This window comes from Zonotrichia leucophrys, chromosome 20 (assembly GCF_028769735.1).
Source record: "Zonotrichia leucophrys gambelii isolate GWCS_2022_RI chromosome 20, RI_Zleu_2.0, whole genome shotgun sequence".
In the NCBI taxonomy this organism is placed as follows: domain Eukaryota; kingdom Metazoa; phylum Chordata; class Aves; order Passeriformes; family Passerellidae; genus Zonotrichia; species Zonotrichia leucophrys.
This window is the reverse complement of record NC_088189.1, coordinates 7899728-7917426: the sequence shown is the minus strand read 5'-3', so window position 1 is coordinate 7917426 and position 17699 is coordinate 7899728. Positions and strand designations below refer to the sequence as shown.

Below are 17699 nucleotides of genomic sequence, written 5' to 3'. Positions count from 1 at the left end.
CCCAACATTTTTCTACTTTCCACCCAGGCAGAGACCAGACAGGGGTGAGCACAGACCCCAAACACCAAAGAAGGCAAGTCATGGACACAAGCAGAGCTGTATGCTGGTTTTAATGTTCCTAAGAACTAGGAAACAGAAATCAAAAATAGATTTTGCTCTTCTTGATAAAAGTAATAAAATGGTTAGCGGTGTTAAATTAATCCTTACAAAACAAAACCCAAGGAGGTTAAATAAAGCCCGGAGGCTTCGCATAAAAACCACAATGACTACAAAAACAGCTGCAAAGACATCTTTACACACCAAATAAACTCTTCTCCTCTGCTCCTCCCGTCTCCAGGACACAATGTCAGCGAACACAGGACTCACACATGAGAAAGAAACACAGATGCGATGGGAGCAGCCCCACGAGGAGCGTGGGCGCCACAGACAGAACTATTTACACTATGGACACGGAGCCGTGCTGGGGCCAGTCCGGCCGCAGGAGCCCCCGGGCTCTGCCCGTCCCTCTCCTGCCAGGGCCCCTCCGGCCGCGGCGCTCAGCGCCCAGCACTCGCGCTTGCCATCCGTCCCTCCATCTGTTCCACCGTCCTTCTGCCTGCCCACGCGCGCGTCCCAGCTCTGGCCGTCCCTTCCCTCGGCGCTCCGGCGTCGCGGAGCTGCCGGCTCCTCCTGCCGCGCCACGCTGGGCTCCCTCGCCCTGCTGAGGGCCGTGGCTGAGCCTCCTCTCCCACCGGCCGCCGGACGCTCCCGGCTCCTGGGGGCTGGCGTGCAGTTCGCAGAGAGCGGGTGCCGTGGAGCCGCTGCGCAGGAGTCCCGGGCCGTGCTGCGCAGCCAGCAGTCTCTGCTGCCCCGGCCAGCCTCCCCCGGGGCCACCGGCACCTCCCCTGCTGCCTCGCACCTCTGCCTTAGTTGGGATTAGTCTCTCGGCTGCTGCTCTGCTCTCGGCCCAGCTCCCGCTCTTTGTCCGCTGTGGAGGAGGAGGAGGAGGATGAGGACGAGGAGGAGGAAGACGAGGAGCTGAGGGTTCGGCCCGAATGCTTGTAGGCTGCAACGAGCTCCTGCAGCCGCTCCGGCGTGGGCTCCCACTTGGCAAAGCCGGCGCTGTTCTGCAGGAAGAGGACGGCTGTGTTGTGCACAGCCTTGTAGTACATCTCCTCCCTGCAAGGGAAGAGCACAGGCATCAGCACCTCCCCTGGCCCCCGCCCAAAACCCTCCACACCTGCTCCTCCTCTTCCTGCCTTCACTAGGACAAGTATTTGTCCCGTATTTGTCCCATCATTTCTCTTATTATTCTGAGCAGAAGGGAGGCACAGTGCAGCCTTGGAGAGTTCTGAGTGCAGTAGAGGCTCCTAAGCTTCCAGAGGGAAGAAACACTGATGGTGCAGAGTCCCATTGCTGCCTACCAGCACACACATGCGCTGGAACCTTTCTGTCCCTGCAGAGGGGAATCAGCACAGTGAGGCATCAGTCCTAAGCAGGTAAGAAATTCAGTGTTCTGGCACCTGTTGCTTAAACAAGCTGCTGCTCACACTTGTTGCCTCAGCAGCAAAGCAGAGACCAGCCTGCCCCACTGGGGACCAAACCCCCACTGACTGGCCCTTGCCTCTGCTCTCCCAGTGACATCCAGCTGCTGCAGCACAAGCAGCTACCAGGCCTGAGGGCTGGCAGAAGCACAGATCAGAGCCACAGGTGTGACCTGTTCCAGCTGGACCCGTGCCCGAGGCACACACCTCTCACAAGCTAAACTTAGCAGTCATTAAACAGACATTGAATTCACCATGCTGTCTGCCCATCCTAAACACCCAAAGTGATGATGCGCTGCGCTTGTCCTTGCCTGCTCCCTGCTTCCCACTGATTTCAGCCTGGGAGAGGATATTTCTGTCACACAGCTTCAGAGCTGTGTTCCCAAAGGATCTGAGAACAAAGCCTACTTTTTGCAGACGTGCTGGGACCCGCTGCGGTACTCGTGATCGAAGGCCGGCAGGATGAGCTGGTGTCGCTTGAACTTGCTCTGCTCCATGCGCGTCAGGGCTGGCGTGGGGGGGTCCCGCCACTCAGGGATGAAGACAATGAAGGAGAGCGGCTCGCTGGAGCTCTCCAGCAGTTTCTAGTGCAACAAGAAAAGGAACAATCTCAGCACTGACTGAGCAATGACGTGTTTAATCAGTCCTACAAAAAGGAAATGCTTCTGATTTAAGAGCAGCGCCCAGCTGACACTGTCCTCTGTCCATGCCCTCAGGGCGCAGGAGTGGTGGGGAGCAGAGGATGGACAGCACAGCTCCATCCCAAACAACCCCACTGTGAGCACACATACCTCAAAGTGAGAGACCATGGCATCCATCAGCTCCTCACAGAACGGAGGATTTGCCTCAAAAGAACCACTTATAGGGAAGAAATCCAGGCACGGGCTGGAGAAAGAAGCAAAGATCCCCATCAGCTCATCCTGAGTCATCTCATGGGCATGCACCCACACCCACGCAGAGCAAGGGAACGCAATACTCACCCCCTGGATCCAAAATACCCGTCTGTGTCCAAGAAGGCTGAACAGTACTGTTTAAAATAGCAATTCAGGGGCGAGGCAAAGCATTCAAAACTCACTCCAAAGAGCTTGTGGAGGGCTTCAAAGATGTGCACAGGAAGTGCCCCTTGCAGACCAGTCCCTTCATACAGCCCCACACCGAACATCATCTGAGGAGAGCAAACCCTGGTGAGCCGTGCCAGCACTCGCTGTTCCTGCTGTTCCCTTCACTGACCATGGACCCAGGGCCACATGTCCATGCACCCACTCCTCTAGGTATGCAGGGCCCCCTCATCCTTTCTCAAATTCGTGTAGGTCCCTGCATGTACCCAAGAATGCTCTTTAGAGATTTTATCCAACTCTGACCCCACAAAACCATCAGTTTTCTCTTGTACCCAAGTGACCCTTCAGCTGCCTCAGAGTCAAGAGCTACTGAAGGTTTCCCTCACAAAGATCTTTACCCACACTGAGGTCTTGTGTCACGACCACAACTGCTCCCGAATATACAGTCCTACCTCAGCACAGCATGAGGAGACTACAGACCCAGTTTAAACCCCATGTTGCTCCAGGTTCCCAAAGCTGTGACCCTTTCCCAGACAAGTCCCCAGTGCTGCCAAGGCTTTCTGATGTACAGCTGTGGTGAGATCGTACCTGGTATCGACGGAGAAGGCACCAAACCCTGGGCAGGAACTTTTCAAAGCCTGAGTCGTCGATGCAGCTGTACCGATAAAGAAGCCACTGGAAGAGAAAGCCCAGCCCATTGAAGACACTGGCAACAGCCAAGCTATGGTGATACACACACATTGTGACAGGGAAAGGGAGGCTGAGGAGCAGGTGGGCTCTGCAGGGAGTTGTCAGCACATCTGCTGTCACTGCATGAGCCACCAGCTTGTCGCTAACACAAAATGAATGAACCACCACAGCAGCACGTGTCTCTCAGCAAGGGCTGCCTTGGTTTGAGTACAATGTTCTGGCAGCACAACATTTATTCAGAGTACACACCCAACACCTGGGAAATACTCCCAGCAGAGCCTGACCCCAGCTAAGGTGAGAGTAGCTATCCTCATGGCCATGGCAGTGTGTGACAGCCCTGCAGGGTCAGCCTCTGCCCAGCTGTGCCCAGGGGCAGCAGAGCAGTGCCCAGCCCTTACCAGCTTGCTGAAGTAGTTGCGGCTCACTTTGACCATCTCTCCCTTGTAGCGCACACAGGCCACGTTGTTCTCCATGTGCATCTCCACGCTGGGCAGTGGTGGGGAGGGGATGGCCAGTCTCACGGGGTAGCAGTACACCAGCCTGTCCTGCACCTCAGGAGCTTCCACCTCAGCTATGGAGAATGAACAGAAAGGCAGCCTGTGAGAAGCCAAGGGTATTCAGGACCAATCTTCAGTCCACCTCAAAAGACACAGCAAAGCAAAAAGGGCTGAAGAATAGGGTGGTCCTCCCAAAAAACCACCATGGTGGTCCCTTACAGATGTTGTAGGCACCCACCTAGGTTTAAAGCTGATTCCTCAATGCAGACAGCACACCCCAGTGTCCTGAGGCATGTTCCAAACAAACAAAGCCCTCTTTTTTTAGCTACTGTTTCTTATTTCAGTTTGCCGCAAACCCATCCAGAGCACAATAAAAATTCACAGGCGGCCAAATGCAGGAGGCAAAGGAATCTCCCTGCACCTTGTGGTGGTTATCCACTGCCTCAGCTTCAGGGAGAGCTCATTAATCAGCTGGAAGGAATCTCTTGACTTAATGGGGTTGGAAGATAAGCATCAAAAACAATGACAAGAGGCAGGCATTGGGACCTGAAGGGAGCCTGAGGAGAGCCAGGACCCAAAAGGGAAAAGGACTGCAGACAGTGGCAATGAAAGGAGCAGATCCCATGGAGGAAGGAAAAGCTGACTAGAGAGATGTACAGACACGAATGGAAGAAAGAACAGAGGAAAGATCAAGGAACACAAACTCTGCCAAGAAAGGGTGCACAGTGACAAGCTGGGAGGCAGAGGGGTGCTCAAAACACAAGAAACGTGGCAAATGAGAATAAAGAGAGAACACTCAGCATTACTAAGGGGGTGTCAGCTGTCCCCAGGAATTCATGAAGCAGCAAAGCAAAAAAGCATGGTCCGGTGAAATGAACAAATGCCCTGCTCAGTGTGACCTGCTCCTAACAAGCCACTTCATCCTGGCAAATCACATATTTGTAGTATCTGATGTTATAGCTGGTCACAGCACCTGGTGGAAGACAGTCTGTTACTGCACAGACACTGTGACTGAAAGCTGAGGCCTATGTTGGACTGGCTGTTTCTTACTTTGAAACACAGACTTTCTAACATTTGGAGACAGAGCTGCCCTACCAACAGGTAACATTCTCTGCATAGGGACAGGCCAGACCATGGGGCCTTTAACTGCAGTGCTGCAGCTCTATAGCTCCTCAAAGCTGGCTGCATACCAGAGATATTGTTCTCCTTGAGTATGGCAAGATGCTTCTCCCGGATGCGCTTGACGTATTCCAGGGATATGTAGTAAATTTTACTGCAGATGCCTTCCACAGAGTCCTTGGCTGCAGCAGACACGTGGGGCCCACACTGTTTGCGTAAGTGCTCCAGGCGGTCCTGTGGAAACAGAGAACCAGAGTCTCTCACATGGCCACCACTGGCTCTCCAGAAGGACCTGTACCTGTCCCCACATGTCCCCTCCCCAGCTCCCTGTGCCCAGCCACACATCAGTGGTACACTGACCATGTAGTCCTCCTTGGAGGCAGAATGGTCCCGTCGCAGCCAGCTGAAGGTGTCCTCCACATTCCACTTCACCACCTTCCTGCTGTCTGGGGAAGCACTCCTGTAAAAACAGAGGCAAAATTTAACTCACAGCAAGATCTTCCACCCCCCACCAAAGTTTTCTTTTCACTGGGGAATGTGGACACTGTCACTTGTCCATCCCTGTCACTCCCCTCCATTCTCTGGAAAGGCCTTCCAGACATTTGCATGATTGCAGACTGCTATATTCTCTCCAAAATTTGGTGTAGCTGGCTGCTGTCCTCTCTGCAACAGGAGAGGCCCAAAAAGCCTTTATCTGTCATGGCACCAGTCCATTTTGACACTGCCTCTAATCTTCCATTACTGCTAGGGGCTTGTGACTCCAAGAAAACTACCCTGTTTACAAGCTTTTCCTTTCCCCCACAAGGCTCTCCCCAACTCTCTTCCTCAGTTCTGCCTCCTGTGGCAGAACTGGTCAGAAAAACTCTACCTTGTATGCAAAATACCACTCTAAGTTTGTTGCTCTGTAACAGCAGTGAGTGCTCAAGCACTCCTGATTTTATCTCAGGAATAACAAAAGACATTCCACACTCAGTACTTCATTGTCTCCACACACATTCAGCTCCCCAGTATTACATTTTACAGTAACAGTAATTATCAAAAGATGGCTCCAGCACTACTGTTTTTCTTCTGTATGTTCCCAACCTTGCTCTTCCTCAATAACATTATGCCCAGTGCTGGATAAGGAAGGATGAGAAACCCCTATAGTCCTTTTGTCTTTTCTGAACGTGACAGCACTGCGAGAAGAGCTCCCACCTGGATTCAATCAGTCGTTTCGCAGCCTCAGCATACTTGAAGAGCAGCCTCTTGGCTTCCTCTCTGAACTTAATTCTGGATAACCTGAGGTAAGTTAAATTCATATGCATGAGTCTCACAAAGGCACGGAAAACAGGTTCAGTTCCCCAGCTTTCCTTCACCAGCATCCAAACAAAGGGAGCATCACAGCGGAACTGTGGCAGGTAAATCACCAGACCAGACTGACCCAGAACCATCCCAACAAAGTGCTCTGTCTGTGAACAGTACCTGATGGGAATGTCATTCATGATCTCTCTGAACATGGAAGGAGACACTACTGGCTCGCAGTCACTCGGGAGAAGAGGATCTGTCCCTTTATCAACCACTTTTCTCTCCAACATCCAGCGGTTAAATGACTCCCTTGGGGGGTCAATCCCTGCAGATGCACAGAAGGGTCTAATCAATAAAATACAGAAATGCCCAGTAGCTCTGATAAGGATCATCACACAAAGTTCTGCCTAATCACTTAACCAACAATGCCACAGAGCATAACCATCACAAAGAGAACACAGGGACTAGACAGGCATAAAACAAAAGTCAGATCACCAGAACACTAGAACTGAGATGGAAATCAAAGGAACCCAACAGAAACTCACCTTCTCGCTGCTGGCAGAGCTCACGGTAATGCTGCCTCAGCTTGAGAATGAGCTGGGACCGGAGCAGCTCCACCTCAGGGTGTGGAGAAAGCACTTCTGATGGTGCCCTCTGCTTAATCACAGCATTTGTCTGAATATCCAGGTCCCAGTATACTCTGTGGCAGAAGCAAATGTCATTAGGATAACCAGATCACTGGCTAATTATCAAATATTACTTTTAAAGATGCTTCCTTGGGCTGTTTCACCAGCCAGGAAACCAAACTATCAAAACTCCTGGCAGTGATTTATCCCTCAGGTTTCTTGCAACCTGTGTGTCTCAAACACTTTACTGAGAAAGGAACAGAAGACAAATGGACACAACTCACTCAGTTGGTCGTAGAAGAGCTGCCTGCTGTTTGTCTTCAGGTGAAACACACCATGCCTTCAAAACAGAGGTTCCTGGAATACTGGGAGAGCTGGGGACTGGCTGAGCAGCTGGGTTCCCTGGGACATCCGCCTGTGTGTGTGAAAGATGAATTACTGCACCACAGAGACAGGCAAAAGAGAAGCAGCCCAGTGAATCAAACAGTCCCACACCAGAACACCACATGGGAGACCCCCATGAGCTCCCCTTGGTTTCAGGCTGCACGTGTTTGTTTCAGAGCACCAAACCTACCTTGGGCTTCTTCACACTGTTGCCACTTGGTGGAACCTCTTCTGAGAACCTCCTCCTCCTCTGCTTGCTCTCCACAGAGGCATCTGCCACCCCACCTTCCAGTGGCATGGGAGCTGCATTCAGTCCCAGAGGGTCTGACTATGAGAGTCCAAACAACAACAGCACACGTCAAGCTCACCCACTGCCACTGCAGCCTCCCATTGCACTGCTCCCAGCTCCCACGTGGATGGAAATAAGGACACCACTAGTCACACCTGCACAAAGCTGAAAGATTCTCTTCCAGATATCTATATGCTTTTTCAAAATACTTTAATGAGAAAAACTCATCACAAATCCCCCACGCTGATGAGCGGTGCATGACTCCTGGAACAGCAACACCTGACAGAGAAGCACTTCCCCAGAATCATGCCAGACAACGGACTGAGCAAGGAGTTTTGAAGGCACACAAGACACCTGTAATCTGAAGACCCCAGTCCTGGCACAGCACTCCCAAGGTGAGTGAGCACTTACTATGACATCGTGCTGTCCCAGCACAGGCATTTCCCACAGAGACTGGTTGGTGAAGCGGTTGAAGTAGTACGGGCGGTTCTCCCGCTTGCTCCAGCACTTCTCCCAGCCAGCCTGCACCAGCTCATCTGAGAGGACAGTGAGAGTCAGGAGAGGAGCATCCCGCACGACAGACCTGCCCTGCAGTGCCCAGCACTGTCACAGCACTCTCTGACACACAGAGCCTTCCTGGCCTCCCTTGGCAGCCTTGTTTCACCCCTCTCCCCACTGCCAGGGCCCTGCAGAGCTCCCGAAGGCAGAGCGGGTACCTGGCAGGTCCTGTACCAGGCGCATGGGTTTGGGGGAGCTGGGCTGGTTCTGGTTGGAGGTGCCAGGTGAGTGACTCATGAGAGACGCTTCCTCCGCAGGGCTTCTGTGATTCTCATTGGCCATTTCTCAGCAACCACACTGGAAAAAACAGAGTAATATCGAGTGTTACAGCAGGAAAGGTCCCAGATCTGCTTGGCACACTCAGGTGTAGCAATAAAAGTTCATTCTGATAATAAAACAGGGATTGAACCAGTACACACAAACTGCACCTAAGCCCTGAAAAACACCTTGTTATCCTGGATACAACAAGCTCTGAGGAATGCTCAGTGTTAAATGGAGTTAGCGAGGGTGTTCTTTAGGCCAGCATTCAAAATATTCCCTTTTCAGCTAGACCTCTCCAAAGAGTGAAGCATCAGATTGTAAAAAATAACATAACCTCCTCTGTGATTATGTGCCACCTTCTGCCACACCAATACCACTGGCCAGGTCCGATGTTATCCTCAGAGACAGTTTGAATCAACTCACACACACATAACTGCACATCATTTCAACAAAAGGCTTTCATTAAAAAAAAAAATCTGCTATATAAAATAGCCCTGGAGGTTCACTAACAACTTCTGTGGTTCAGAAAACCACAGGCTGGGAGTCAGGAGCTCCCGATTATTACCCTCTGCATGTCCCAGGCTGACACGTCCTAGTGCTAGTCCTAGTCCCACAAGCAGGGCCTCAGCCAGCTGTTTTGGCCCTTGCTGCTTTTTCATCTGCATAACAACAGTTATGCAAAAGAAGGTCTGTTGGAACAATAAAGCTCCTCTTAATCATAATTTAATGTTGCCAGCTGGAGAGAAAGAGCCAGGCTTTTCCTCTCTTAGTCACCACTCTTCCCCTGGGGAAGTTTCTGAAACAGCGCCACAGATTGCTCTTCTCTGGCAGCCCGAAATGCATTGGCAATGAACTGGGGGGAAACAAGGCATTTTACATAATTCCCAGCTACCTCAGACACTTAACTCTATTCAGGCTTTGGAGACACCCCACAGCACACACCAGCACAGTCAGGGCAGCAGCAGCACAGTGCTGTGTATAGTGTGCTCCTCACCTGAGCAGCACACTCCTGACAGCAGGAGCCACGTACAGGAGCTCTCCAATAAAAACACTGATTTTTTGGGGGTTGTCACTGGGATTTGAAGCCTTCACTGTCCTTCCTGCGCATAAAGGCCAGTGGCTATGTCAGCAGAACAGAATGGCAGGAGCAAACAGTGGCCAAGAGCGAGTGGCCAGTAGCTCACCAGCCCACAGCATTGGCTGAGATCAGCACTGAGGAACTCAACTCCTCCTGCACCTTGGAAGATGTTTCCATCCTTCCAGGCAGGGTACACAAAAGAAGGTGTGGGACACTGTAATACCTGGAGTTTGGGTCTCTGCCCCAGAGCAAGCAGGTAACGCCTCATGCCTGCTGCAGAGTGCAGGACACAACAGGGGACCTTTAACGGCCTCAGCAGCGAGCGTTGTGCAATCTCACACTCCCTCCTGAACTCCAACCCCACCGTGTCCTTACAGACACTTCACACACGTGCCAAGGTGAGCTGGGCCAACGGCAGCAGCTCAGGCTCGTGTCAGCCCGTGGGTACAGGGACCCTGGAGATGGCAGGGCTGTGAGGCAGGAGCACAGGGAAGCTCTGAGGGAGGTTTAGTCCCTCCTTCTCAAACTAAAGCTACACTTGCACATGCAGCTGCTGCTGTGTCCTGCACGTTACACAGAGCACAGCCTGGAATGAACTGGTGTGTACTGGGGGGGACCAGAGCTCCCAAAGTCATGATTGTCAGGATTCACAGACAGCACTGGGCACGGAGCCCTGGCCAGCTTGGATGGCACATGCCAGCTCCAGTGACCTGCCAGTGTTTTTCACCACCCATTGCTCAAAAGAGCTGTCAAATAGGGTGACTGGCTCTGCCTCCTCCCATTTATGGATAAACTGGAATGGTGGAAGTAGCCAAGAAGTTTTATCACTTGATCAGTGTTAACAAGTATTAAATCCAAGTACCCTTAAGGTCTGGGAAAAGGAAACAGTCAAACTAACATGAATCCTGGCAGAAGCCACTCTACTTTTATGTAACTACACTGGGACTTAGACAGTGACAGGGATCCAGAGGAAGCATTTTATGGTGATTACGGTATGTTTTTATACACCATGGCAATGCATACAGTGCTTCACAAACACGGTACAACGCTGTCCCTGCCCAGAGAGCTTACAACCTAGAGCAGCAGCACAACCAGAGACCACAGCGAGGGGTAAGGAGACACAGAGTAAAGAAGTACAGCAAACAGGACCGGTATTTGTTTCCATTTCACCGAGGTAGAATTTTGTACAAGACAACAGCAAATGCAGACAAAGGAGATCAGCGACAGCCCCCCGGGACAACCCCGCAGCTCTCCCCCATCCCAGAACCACGGCCGCTCCAGGAGGCTGGGAGCCAGGCCATCGCCTCCTCCATCGGCACCCATCCCCGTTCCGAGCGCCGGCCGACGGGCCCGGAGCTGAGCAGCGCAGCGCTCCCGGGGCACCACGGGCACCGGGGCACCGTGTCTGCGCGGGGAAGCGGCCGGGAACCTCCTGGGGCTGCCCTGCCGGCGGCGAAGATGGCACGGAGCTCCTCGGCGCGGCGGGCCGGGGCCGGCGGGAGGCCACGGGCACCCAGCGAGTGCGGAGAGGAGGCGGCGACGGCGACAACTCTGCAGTCCGGCCGGGAGCGGTCCGGGGGCGCGGCCTAAGCGGGGCGGCGGCCGGCCGGGCGGGTACTTACGGTGGCGGGCTGCCTGGCGGGACGCGTGGCCGTCGCTCCGTACTCGCCGCTGGCGCGCCGGGGCCGCATCCTCATAGCGGGGCGTCCCGCGCCTGGCCCGCGGGGGCGGCTGCGGAGACAGGAGCCCGTTACGGCGCCGCGGGGAGGGGCCGCGCGACGCGCAGGCGCGGCGGGGGCACAGCGGGGGCGCGGCGGCGGGAGCGCGGCGGCAGTAGCGGCCGCGCTCTAAGATGGCGGCCGCGGGCCTGCGCCGCCTCCCCTCCGCCGCCCGCGCGCCGCCGCCGGTCTCCGCCACCTCCTCCTGCACGGCGGGCCACGGCCACGCGGTCGCGCCGCTTACCTGGGCGTGAGGCTAGGGGTTGCAGGCACCGGGCACCGCTGCGTCCGCCACCGCCGCCGCCCCACCTCCGCCTCGCCCGCCCCGCCGCCGCCATCTTGCGCCGGGGCCGCGGGTGTGGAGCGCATGCGCGAAGCAGAGCCCGCGCTTGGGGGAATTACGTAGAGCATGCGCAAAAGCTGCGCGGTTATCCCGCCCACCCGGCGCCATCTTTGCGGCGGGCGCCGCCCCGCGGTGGGTGCGGAGCGGTCCCGGTCCTGCCCGCGCTGTCGTGGAGCCGCTCCGTGCGGGCCGGCCCCGCCTCCCGCCCGCCGCGGGCGGTTCCCGGCACTGACAGGGCGCGGCCGCAGCGGTTGCCACCAAAGGGCCTTTGAAGAGCGGCGGCGCCGGGGCGGGGTGGCGGCTGGGCCGGGGGGGCTGCATTGATGTGGGGGCGCGGGGCTTCCGCCGCCCGCCGGGCACAGCGGTTGCTCCTGCTGCGCTTCAGCCCGGGCCGGCCCTGGCAGCCGCTGCCTGTCCCGGCGGTCCCTCGGGCGCAGCGCTGACACGTCCCTCCCCACACTATTGCCATGGCCGTTCCCCGGCCCGCGGGTCCCGGTGACAGCCGGCGGGAGCTGGCAGTCCCTCCCTTGTCCTGCGGCTGCTGCTCCACAGCATATGCTGGAGGATGGCACGGGACGTGGAAGGAGCACACGGCTGTTACTGGGGGCTCCTTGGGGGCCGCAGGACCCCTCGCAGCCGGCGGAGCTTCTGCCACATCCTCCTAGCAGAGCGCCCGTCCTGCCTCGGCTGCAGCTCCCTGGGCCGCCGCTGGCCGGTGCTGGCCCACGGCCCTCGTTGAAGACGGGATGGGGAAACTGCGAGGCTCTCCTGCGCTTTTCTCCTGGGATATCCCTGCTACCCAGCTTTCCAAGGGGTTTCCCATCTCCCGGAGTCCTGCCCTCTGCTCCGGGAGCAGCGGGGTCAGTTTAATGAGTTAACGCTGGCGCTGCAGTTCTGGGGGGATAAGTGCTGTGTAAGCACTGAGGCTCCCGTTTTGGGCTTCCAGCAGCCCAGCTCCGCTGCCCAGAGCACCGATAACCCCCCGGGGCACAAAGGGCGGCTCAGACCGACCCCTGAGGGCAGAGGGGACTCTGTGAAGGGACAGTGAAACTCCAGCCTTGGAGCGAGGGAGCTCAAGTGGCCGAGGGGGTGGTGAGGGCAGGGGCAGACTCTCGGCATGGCTCGACCAGGCAGGATTATCGGGAGAGAGCCCCGGGCTGAGGAGCTGCCCGTCTTTTCCATGGGAGCTCATGGGGGCACTCCGGCAGTGCCTATCTCGGTGCTGCGATCCCGGAGCCAGCCCAGCTGCCGCTAACACACGGGGCAAGGCCATCCAGAGGCACATCCTGCAGAGCCAGTGCTGCCTGCCTTGGGGTCCGGGCAGTCCTGAGGCTCCGCAGGCTTCTCTGCTCAGGTTCATGTTACAGACGGCCATGAACCAGCCCCCAGCAGCACCCCTGGCCCGGGTCTGCACTGAAGCTGGGATAGCTGAGCACTAGCAGGAGATTCATAACACACACTGGGAGTCCCCAATAGCCCAGGCCCTCCCGGACATTGCCGTTTGCACGGGGGGTGCCGGAGACATCCGTGGCTGTGGCTGCGTGTGCAGGACGCGGGGAGCGGTGTTTTCGGGGAGAGAAAGGCTTCGTGTCCAGCCTGGAGGTGGCCAGGCGAGCCGCTGTCTGTGCCGGTGCTGGCAGCCAGCCGGGCTCGGCGGGACACAGACCTGCATCCTCCCCGTCCGTCCGTCCGTCCCGCTGTCTCCTCCCAGCTGTGAGCCCACAAGGAGTGGCAGTTGGGGGCTATATAAAGGCAGGGAAACCTCAGCCAGCTCAAAAGAAAGTCTTGGAGCTGCTGGTGTTCTCCCTCCCTCCTGCCTTCACGTGATTCAGCTTCCCCACGCCGGGAGCCGAGGACAAGCCTCGCTGTAAGTACCCGAACTGAGCCGGCATTGTGTGTGGGACCCCCCGGCCGCTGGGCAGGACGGTGGCTTCGGGCCCCGGGGAAGGGGATCCCCCATCCTCTCCCATCATAGAATTGGAGGAAAACGTTGTGGGGGAGCCCCGTCCCATCGCACAGCCTCGGGGAGGGGGTCCCCATCCTCTCAGAGAACTGGGAGAAGCTGTGGGGGAGCCCCGTCCCATCCCACAGGCTCGCACGGAACTCTGCCTGTTGCTGCGGGATGGACGGGCTCCAGCTCCGTCTCAAACCAGCCTAGGGGCAGGCGGCACATCTCGGGGGGGCTGTGAGGGTTGTGGGACGGCCCCACGGGCGAGGGCTCGCTCCTCTGCGAGCTGCTGGGGCTCCCCGCTGCAGCAGCACGCACGGAGCTGGCTCCTGTTCCTGCGGTCTGGGGAGCGGGGTGTGCTCAGGGCGGGGAAGCGCTGGAGTGGGTGTTCCCCGATGTGGGACCCTCGGGCTCCACAGCGCCAGTGCGGGGGCTTGTGCACAGCACCCTGGGGTGGCAGCTGTGCCCCTCATGGGCTGCTGGGCCAGAGGTTTCGGGCAAAGGCGACTTGGGCAGCACTGGGGGGTTTCAGGGAGAACAGTGGACCCGTGGGGTGCTCCTTGGAGCTATGCCCTGCCCTGGACAGGTTGGACAGCAGCTGCTTCCCTTCCAGTGTGTCCCCTGGGCCTATCTGTGCTGATACCCGTGTATGTCCCCTGGCCAGTCCCTGCTGACCCTGCTCTCTGCCTCCAGGTGCGAGATGGCTGCCCGCGGCTCCCTCCTTCTTCTCTTTCTGCCCTCGCTGGTCACAGCTTCACACAGCCCTCCTGGCTGTAAGATCCGGATTACTTCCAAGGGGCTGGACCTGGGTAAGGGGCCGGCCAGGATGTCTCAGTCTGGGAAAGAGGGACATTGGGCACCGTTCTGGGGTCTGTGCTTGTGTAGGGTTCTGCCTGCACTGCTCCACCATGGGGTGGCCGGGGAGCAGTGGGGGCTGTCAGGGGGGATGCTGCCAGGAGGGCATGTCCCCACACGTCCCAGCCCAGCCTCCTTTTCCCTGCAGTGAAGCAGGAGGGGCTGCGCTTTGTGGAGCAGGAGCTGCAGAACATCACCGTGTCAGACCTGCATGGGAGTGAGGGGCAGTTCCAGTACAACATCAGCCAGTGAGTGCTGCCTGCTGCCCACGGCTTCCCACGTCCATCTGTCTGTCTAACCACTCCTGTCCCCTCCCTGCAGGGTCAAGGTGACAGACCTGCAGCTGGCTTTTTCAGACCTGAACTTCCAACCCCAGCAGCACCTTGTCTTCAACATCAGCAATGCTTCCATTAGCCTACGCTTCCGCAGGCAGCTGCTCTACTGGTTCTTGTGAGCTGCGTCCCCTTCCTCCTGCTCTGGGTGCTAGCCCACCCCATAGCTGTGCTTGCTGGGTGCCACAGGTGCCTTGCTGTCCTGCAGCTGGCAGGAGCTGTGTGCTCCTCTCATCTGCTTTCCTGGCTTCTAGCTATGACATTGGGTCCATCAATGCCTCTGCGGATGGTGTCCACATCTACACAGTGCTGCAGCTGGCCAAGGATGAGGCTGGGCGCCTCAAGATCTCCAATATGACCTGCAGCGCCTCCATAGCGAGAATGCATGCTGGCTTCTCTGGCACACTCAGGTACACCTGACCCCTCTGCGTGTGTCTGGCTCCCTGACCCCCTTCCCACACCTTCAGTGCTTCCTCAGCCCAGCTGTGTGCTGGAATGGGCACAGAGCCACAGGGAGAACAGGCAGTGCAGAACCACTCTTGTGTTTTCCAGGAAGGTCTATGAGTTCCTGAGCACCTTCATTGTCACGGGGATGCGCTACCTCCTCAGCCAGCAGGTACAGCTGAGCACAGAGAGGGGCTGTGGGATGTTAGGGCTCGGCCCTTTGTGTGTAGGAGAGGGCAGAGTTCTGTCCTACCCATCTGCTGGGCCTTGTCCTGCCTCTGCAGCTCCTCATCCAGTCCTGGGAGTAATTCCCCTCAGCCTGGCTCCTTGCCTTACAGATCTGCCCATCTCTGGAGCATGCCAGCCTGGTGCTGCTGAACTCTTTGCTGGACACAGTGCCTGGTGTGTGTTGCCCTGGGAAAGGGCTGGATCCCATTCACTGTCGGGCAGACAGGGCTGGGCATCAAGCTGCCAGGCAGCTCCAGGCTAAGTCTCACCAGCACATCTTCCCTGGCAGTGAGAAACTACGTGGATGAGCATATTGGGATTGACTACTCCCTCCTACGGGATCCTTCCATCACCACTGACACCCTTGAGCTTGACTTCAAGGTGAATGCTGGGTCCTGCCTTGCTGGTCCTTCCTCATCCTTGTGGAAAAGGCTGTGCCAGCAGGCACGTTGGGCTCCATGGAGTAGGTAGGGCTGCCCCATGGCTGTGGGAACCTCTCCTGCTCTTGGTCCAGGGCATGTTTTTCCCCCGGGTGAGAGAGGACCAGGAGCTGGAGAACCACGCGGTGGAGCCGGTGATCAAGGAGACCGAGCGCATGGTTTATGTTGCCTTCTCCGAGTACTTCTTCGATTCAGCCATGCACTCGTACTTCCAGGCAGGAGTACTGACCATAGAGCTCCAGGGGGAGAAGGTAAGGAGCACCAGACACTCAGACTGTGTGCAGGCAGGAGAGAGGGGTGGGCTGTGTTACAGAACAAAGAAGGTGCCATCCAGGGAGCAGCTTTGCTGGGACCTGCAGCAGTGGCTTGCAGTGGTTTGTGCTCTCCACAGGTGCCCAAGGACCTGGAGGTTTTGCTGAGAGCCACATTCTTTGGGACCATCTTCATGCTGGTAAGGAGCCCTCAGACAGGATGGAAGGCACGGCAGAGCCCCAGGACAGAGCCTGCCTTGTGCCTAGCCTCCAACTCACCTGCCTTCCCCAGAGCCCTTCTGTGGATGCTCCGCTGCGGCTGGTGCTGCAGGTCTCTGCTCCCCCACGCTGCACCATCAAACCCTCAGGGACCTCAGTTTCTGTCTCTGCCTTCCTGAACATCTCACTGGTGCCCCCGGACCGCCCACCTGTCCAGCTCTCCAGCATGGCCATGGTGAGAGGGGGCTGGGGCTTCTTGTGCAGTCACCCCAGTTTATACGGGAGCAGTGTCCCCCATCCTGTGTTGTAAGGCACTGGTGTCACCAAGCAGAGGGACACTGGACCTGTGGCATGAGCTGGCCTGGTTGTCCTCTGCTTGCCATGAGTCAGCCCTCTCCCTCCCCAGGAAACCAAGCTGAGTGCCAAGGTGTTTCTGCAAGGGAAGGCGCTGCGTGTGCAGCTGGATCTACGACGGTATGGCTGGGGTGCCATGGGGGCGTGGGGAGGGTCCCCTCCACACCCTACTCACAGCTGCCTCCTTCTGTGCAGGTTTCGCATCTATTCCAAGCAGTCAGCGCTGGAGTCGCTTGCGGTGAGAGCATGGTGATGGCCTGGGAACCCTTACACCCCGCCACAGTTGGGGTGGGCTGGGGAGAGGCTGTCCATTCAGGATCCCCCCTCACGGTCCTCCCTGCCCTGGCTGGCAGCTCTGCCACTACACTGACCTCAGCTCTTCTCCCACAGCTGTTCTCACTGCAGGCCCCACTGAAGACCCTGCTGCAGCTGACCATCATGCCCATCATTAACGGTAGGCATCACTGCTCCCACACAACTGGGAGTGTAGGCAGGGGCATAGCAGAGCTCAGCCTCATCCCAGCTCTCCCTCTCTGCAGAGAGGACAAAGAAGGGGGTGCAGATCCCACTGCCCGAAGGCATGGACTTCACCAGGGAGGTGGTCACCAATCACGCGGTACGTGGTGGGACGGGCACAGCCTGTGCTTCCGTGTCCCGCTGGGAAGGGCACCGTCACCTCCAGCCTTGCACTGACCCTCTTCCCTCTGCAGGGATTCCTCACAGTGGGAGCTGATCTCCACTTCTCCAAGGGGCTGCGGGAAGTGATTGAGAAATACCGCCCGGTGCCGACCGCCACTGCCTACTCCAGCTCCCAGCCTGCAGAGCCCAGCCTGGATCCCAGCTCGCTCTAGCTTTCCTCCCTGGACCAAGGGCATATCCCGGGCTGGACCCGTAGACTGTAGGTAGGAAGCAGCTTCCCTGGTACCACCAGCACATTGTCAGGGCGTCCAGGCCCTGGTGGGGCGCAGCAAGGTGGAGAGGGTGCTCTGGGAATCCCTGCTGCAGCCCTGCTCATTACACTAATAAACCACCTGACTCCAACCACATGGCCTCATTGCTTGGAGGACATGTCCATGCTGGGGTACATGGTGGGGAGATGGAAAGGAGGCAGCTGGTCCCCAGCTTGGGTCCTTGGGAGCAAATGCAGCTCAGTGCAGTGCCAGAGGGCTCAGAGTGACTGTGCTGCTGCCACTTAGGTAG

General features: G+C 57.1%; 2 protein-coding genes across 2 annotated transcripts; one reads left to right on the top strand and one right to left on the bottom strand.

Annotated features, from left to right (window-relative positions):
- Nucleotides 1-91: 91 nt before the first annotated feature.
- Nucleotides 92-11439, bottom strand: PCIF1 (phosphorylated CTD interacting factor 1). Its single transcript, XM_064729925.1, has 17 exons — nucleotides 11330-11439; nucleotides 10990-11098; nucleotides 8187-8325; nucleotides 7882-8006; nucleotides 7372-7509; nucleotides 7082-7212; nucleotides 6717-6871; nucleotides 6349-6496; nucleotides 6082-6165; nucleotides 5248-5347; nucleotides 4959-5121; nucleotides 3670-3842; nucleotides 3170-3256; nucleotides 2504-2688; nucleotides 2315-2408; nucleotides 1932-2107; nucleotides 92-1158 (listed from the first exon to the last, which is right to left on the bottom strand). Exons 3-17 carry the CDS (start codon nucleotides 8308-8310, stop codon nucleotides 906-908), a joined length of 2136 nt encoding a protein of 711 aa, XP_064585995.1. The 5' UTR covers nucleotides 8311-8325; nucleotides 10990-11098; nucleotides 11330-11439; the 3' UTR covers nucleotides 92-905.
- A 1728-nt stretch (nucleotides 11440-13167) lies between these two features.
- Nucleotides 13168-17540, top strand: PLTP (phospholipid transfer protein). The gene is made up of 16 exons (XM_064730304.1): nucleotides 13168-13295; nucleotides 14070-14185; nucleotides 14380-14479; nucleotides 14553-14681; nucleotides 14818-14973; nucleotides 15116-15179; nucleotides 15346-15409; nucleotides 15525-15616; nucleotides 15750-15926; nucleotides 16067-16126; nucleotides 16219-16380; nucleotides 16552-16619; nucleotides 16695-16737; nucleotides 16890-16953; nucleotides 17039-17115; nucleotides 17210-17540. The coding sequence occupies exons 2-16, from the start codon at nucleotides 14077-14079 to the stop codon at nucleotides 17348-17350; spliced, it is 1506 nt and encodes a 501-aa protein (XP_064586374.1). The 5' UTR covers nucleotides 13168-13295; nucleotides 14070-14076; the 3' UTR covers nucleotides 17351-17540.
- The last annotated feature ends 159 nt before the right edge of the window (nucleotides 17541-17699 follow it).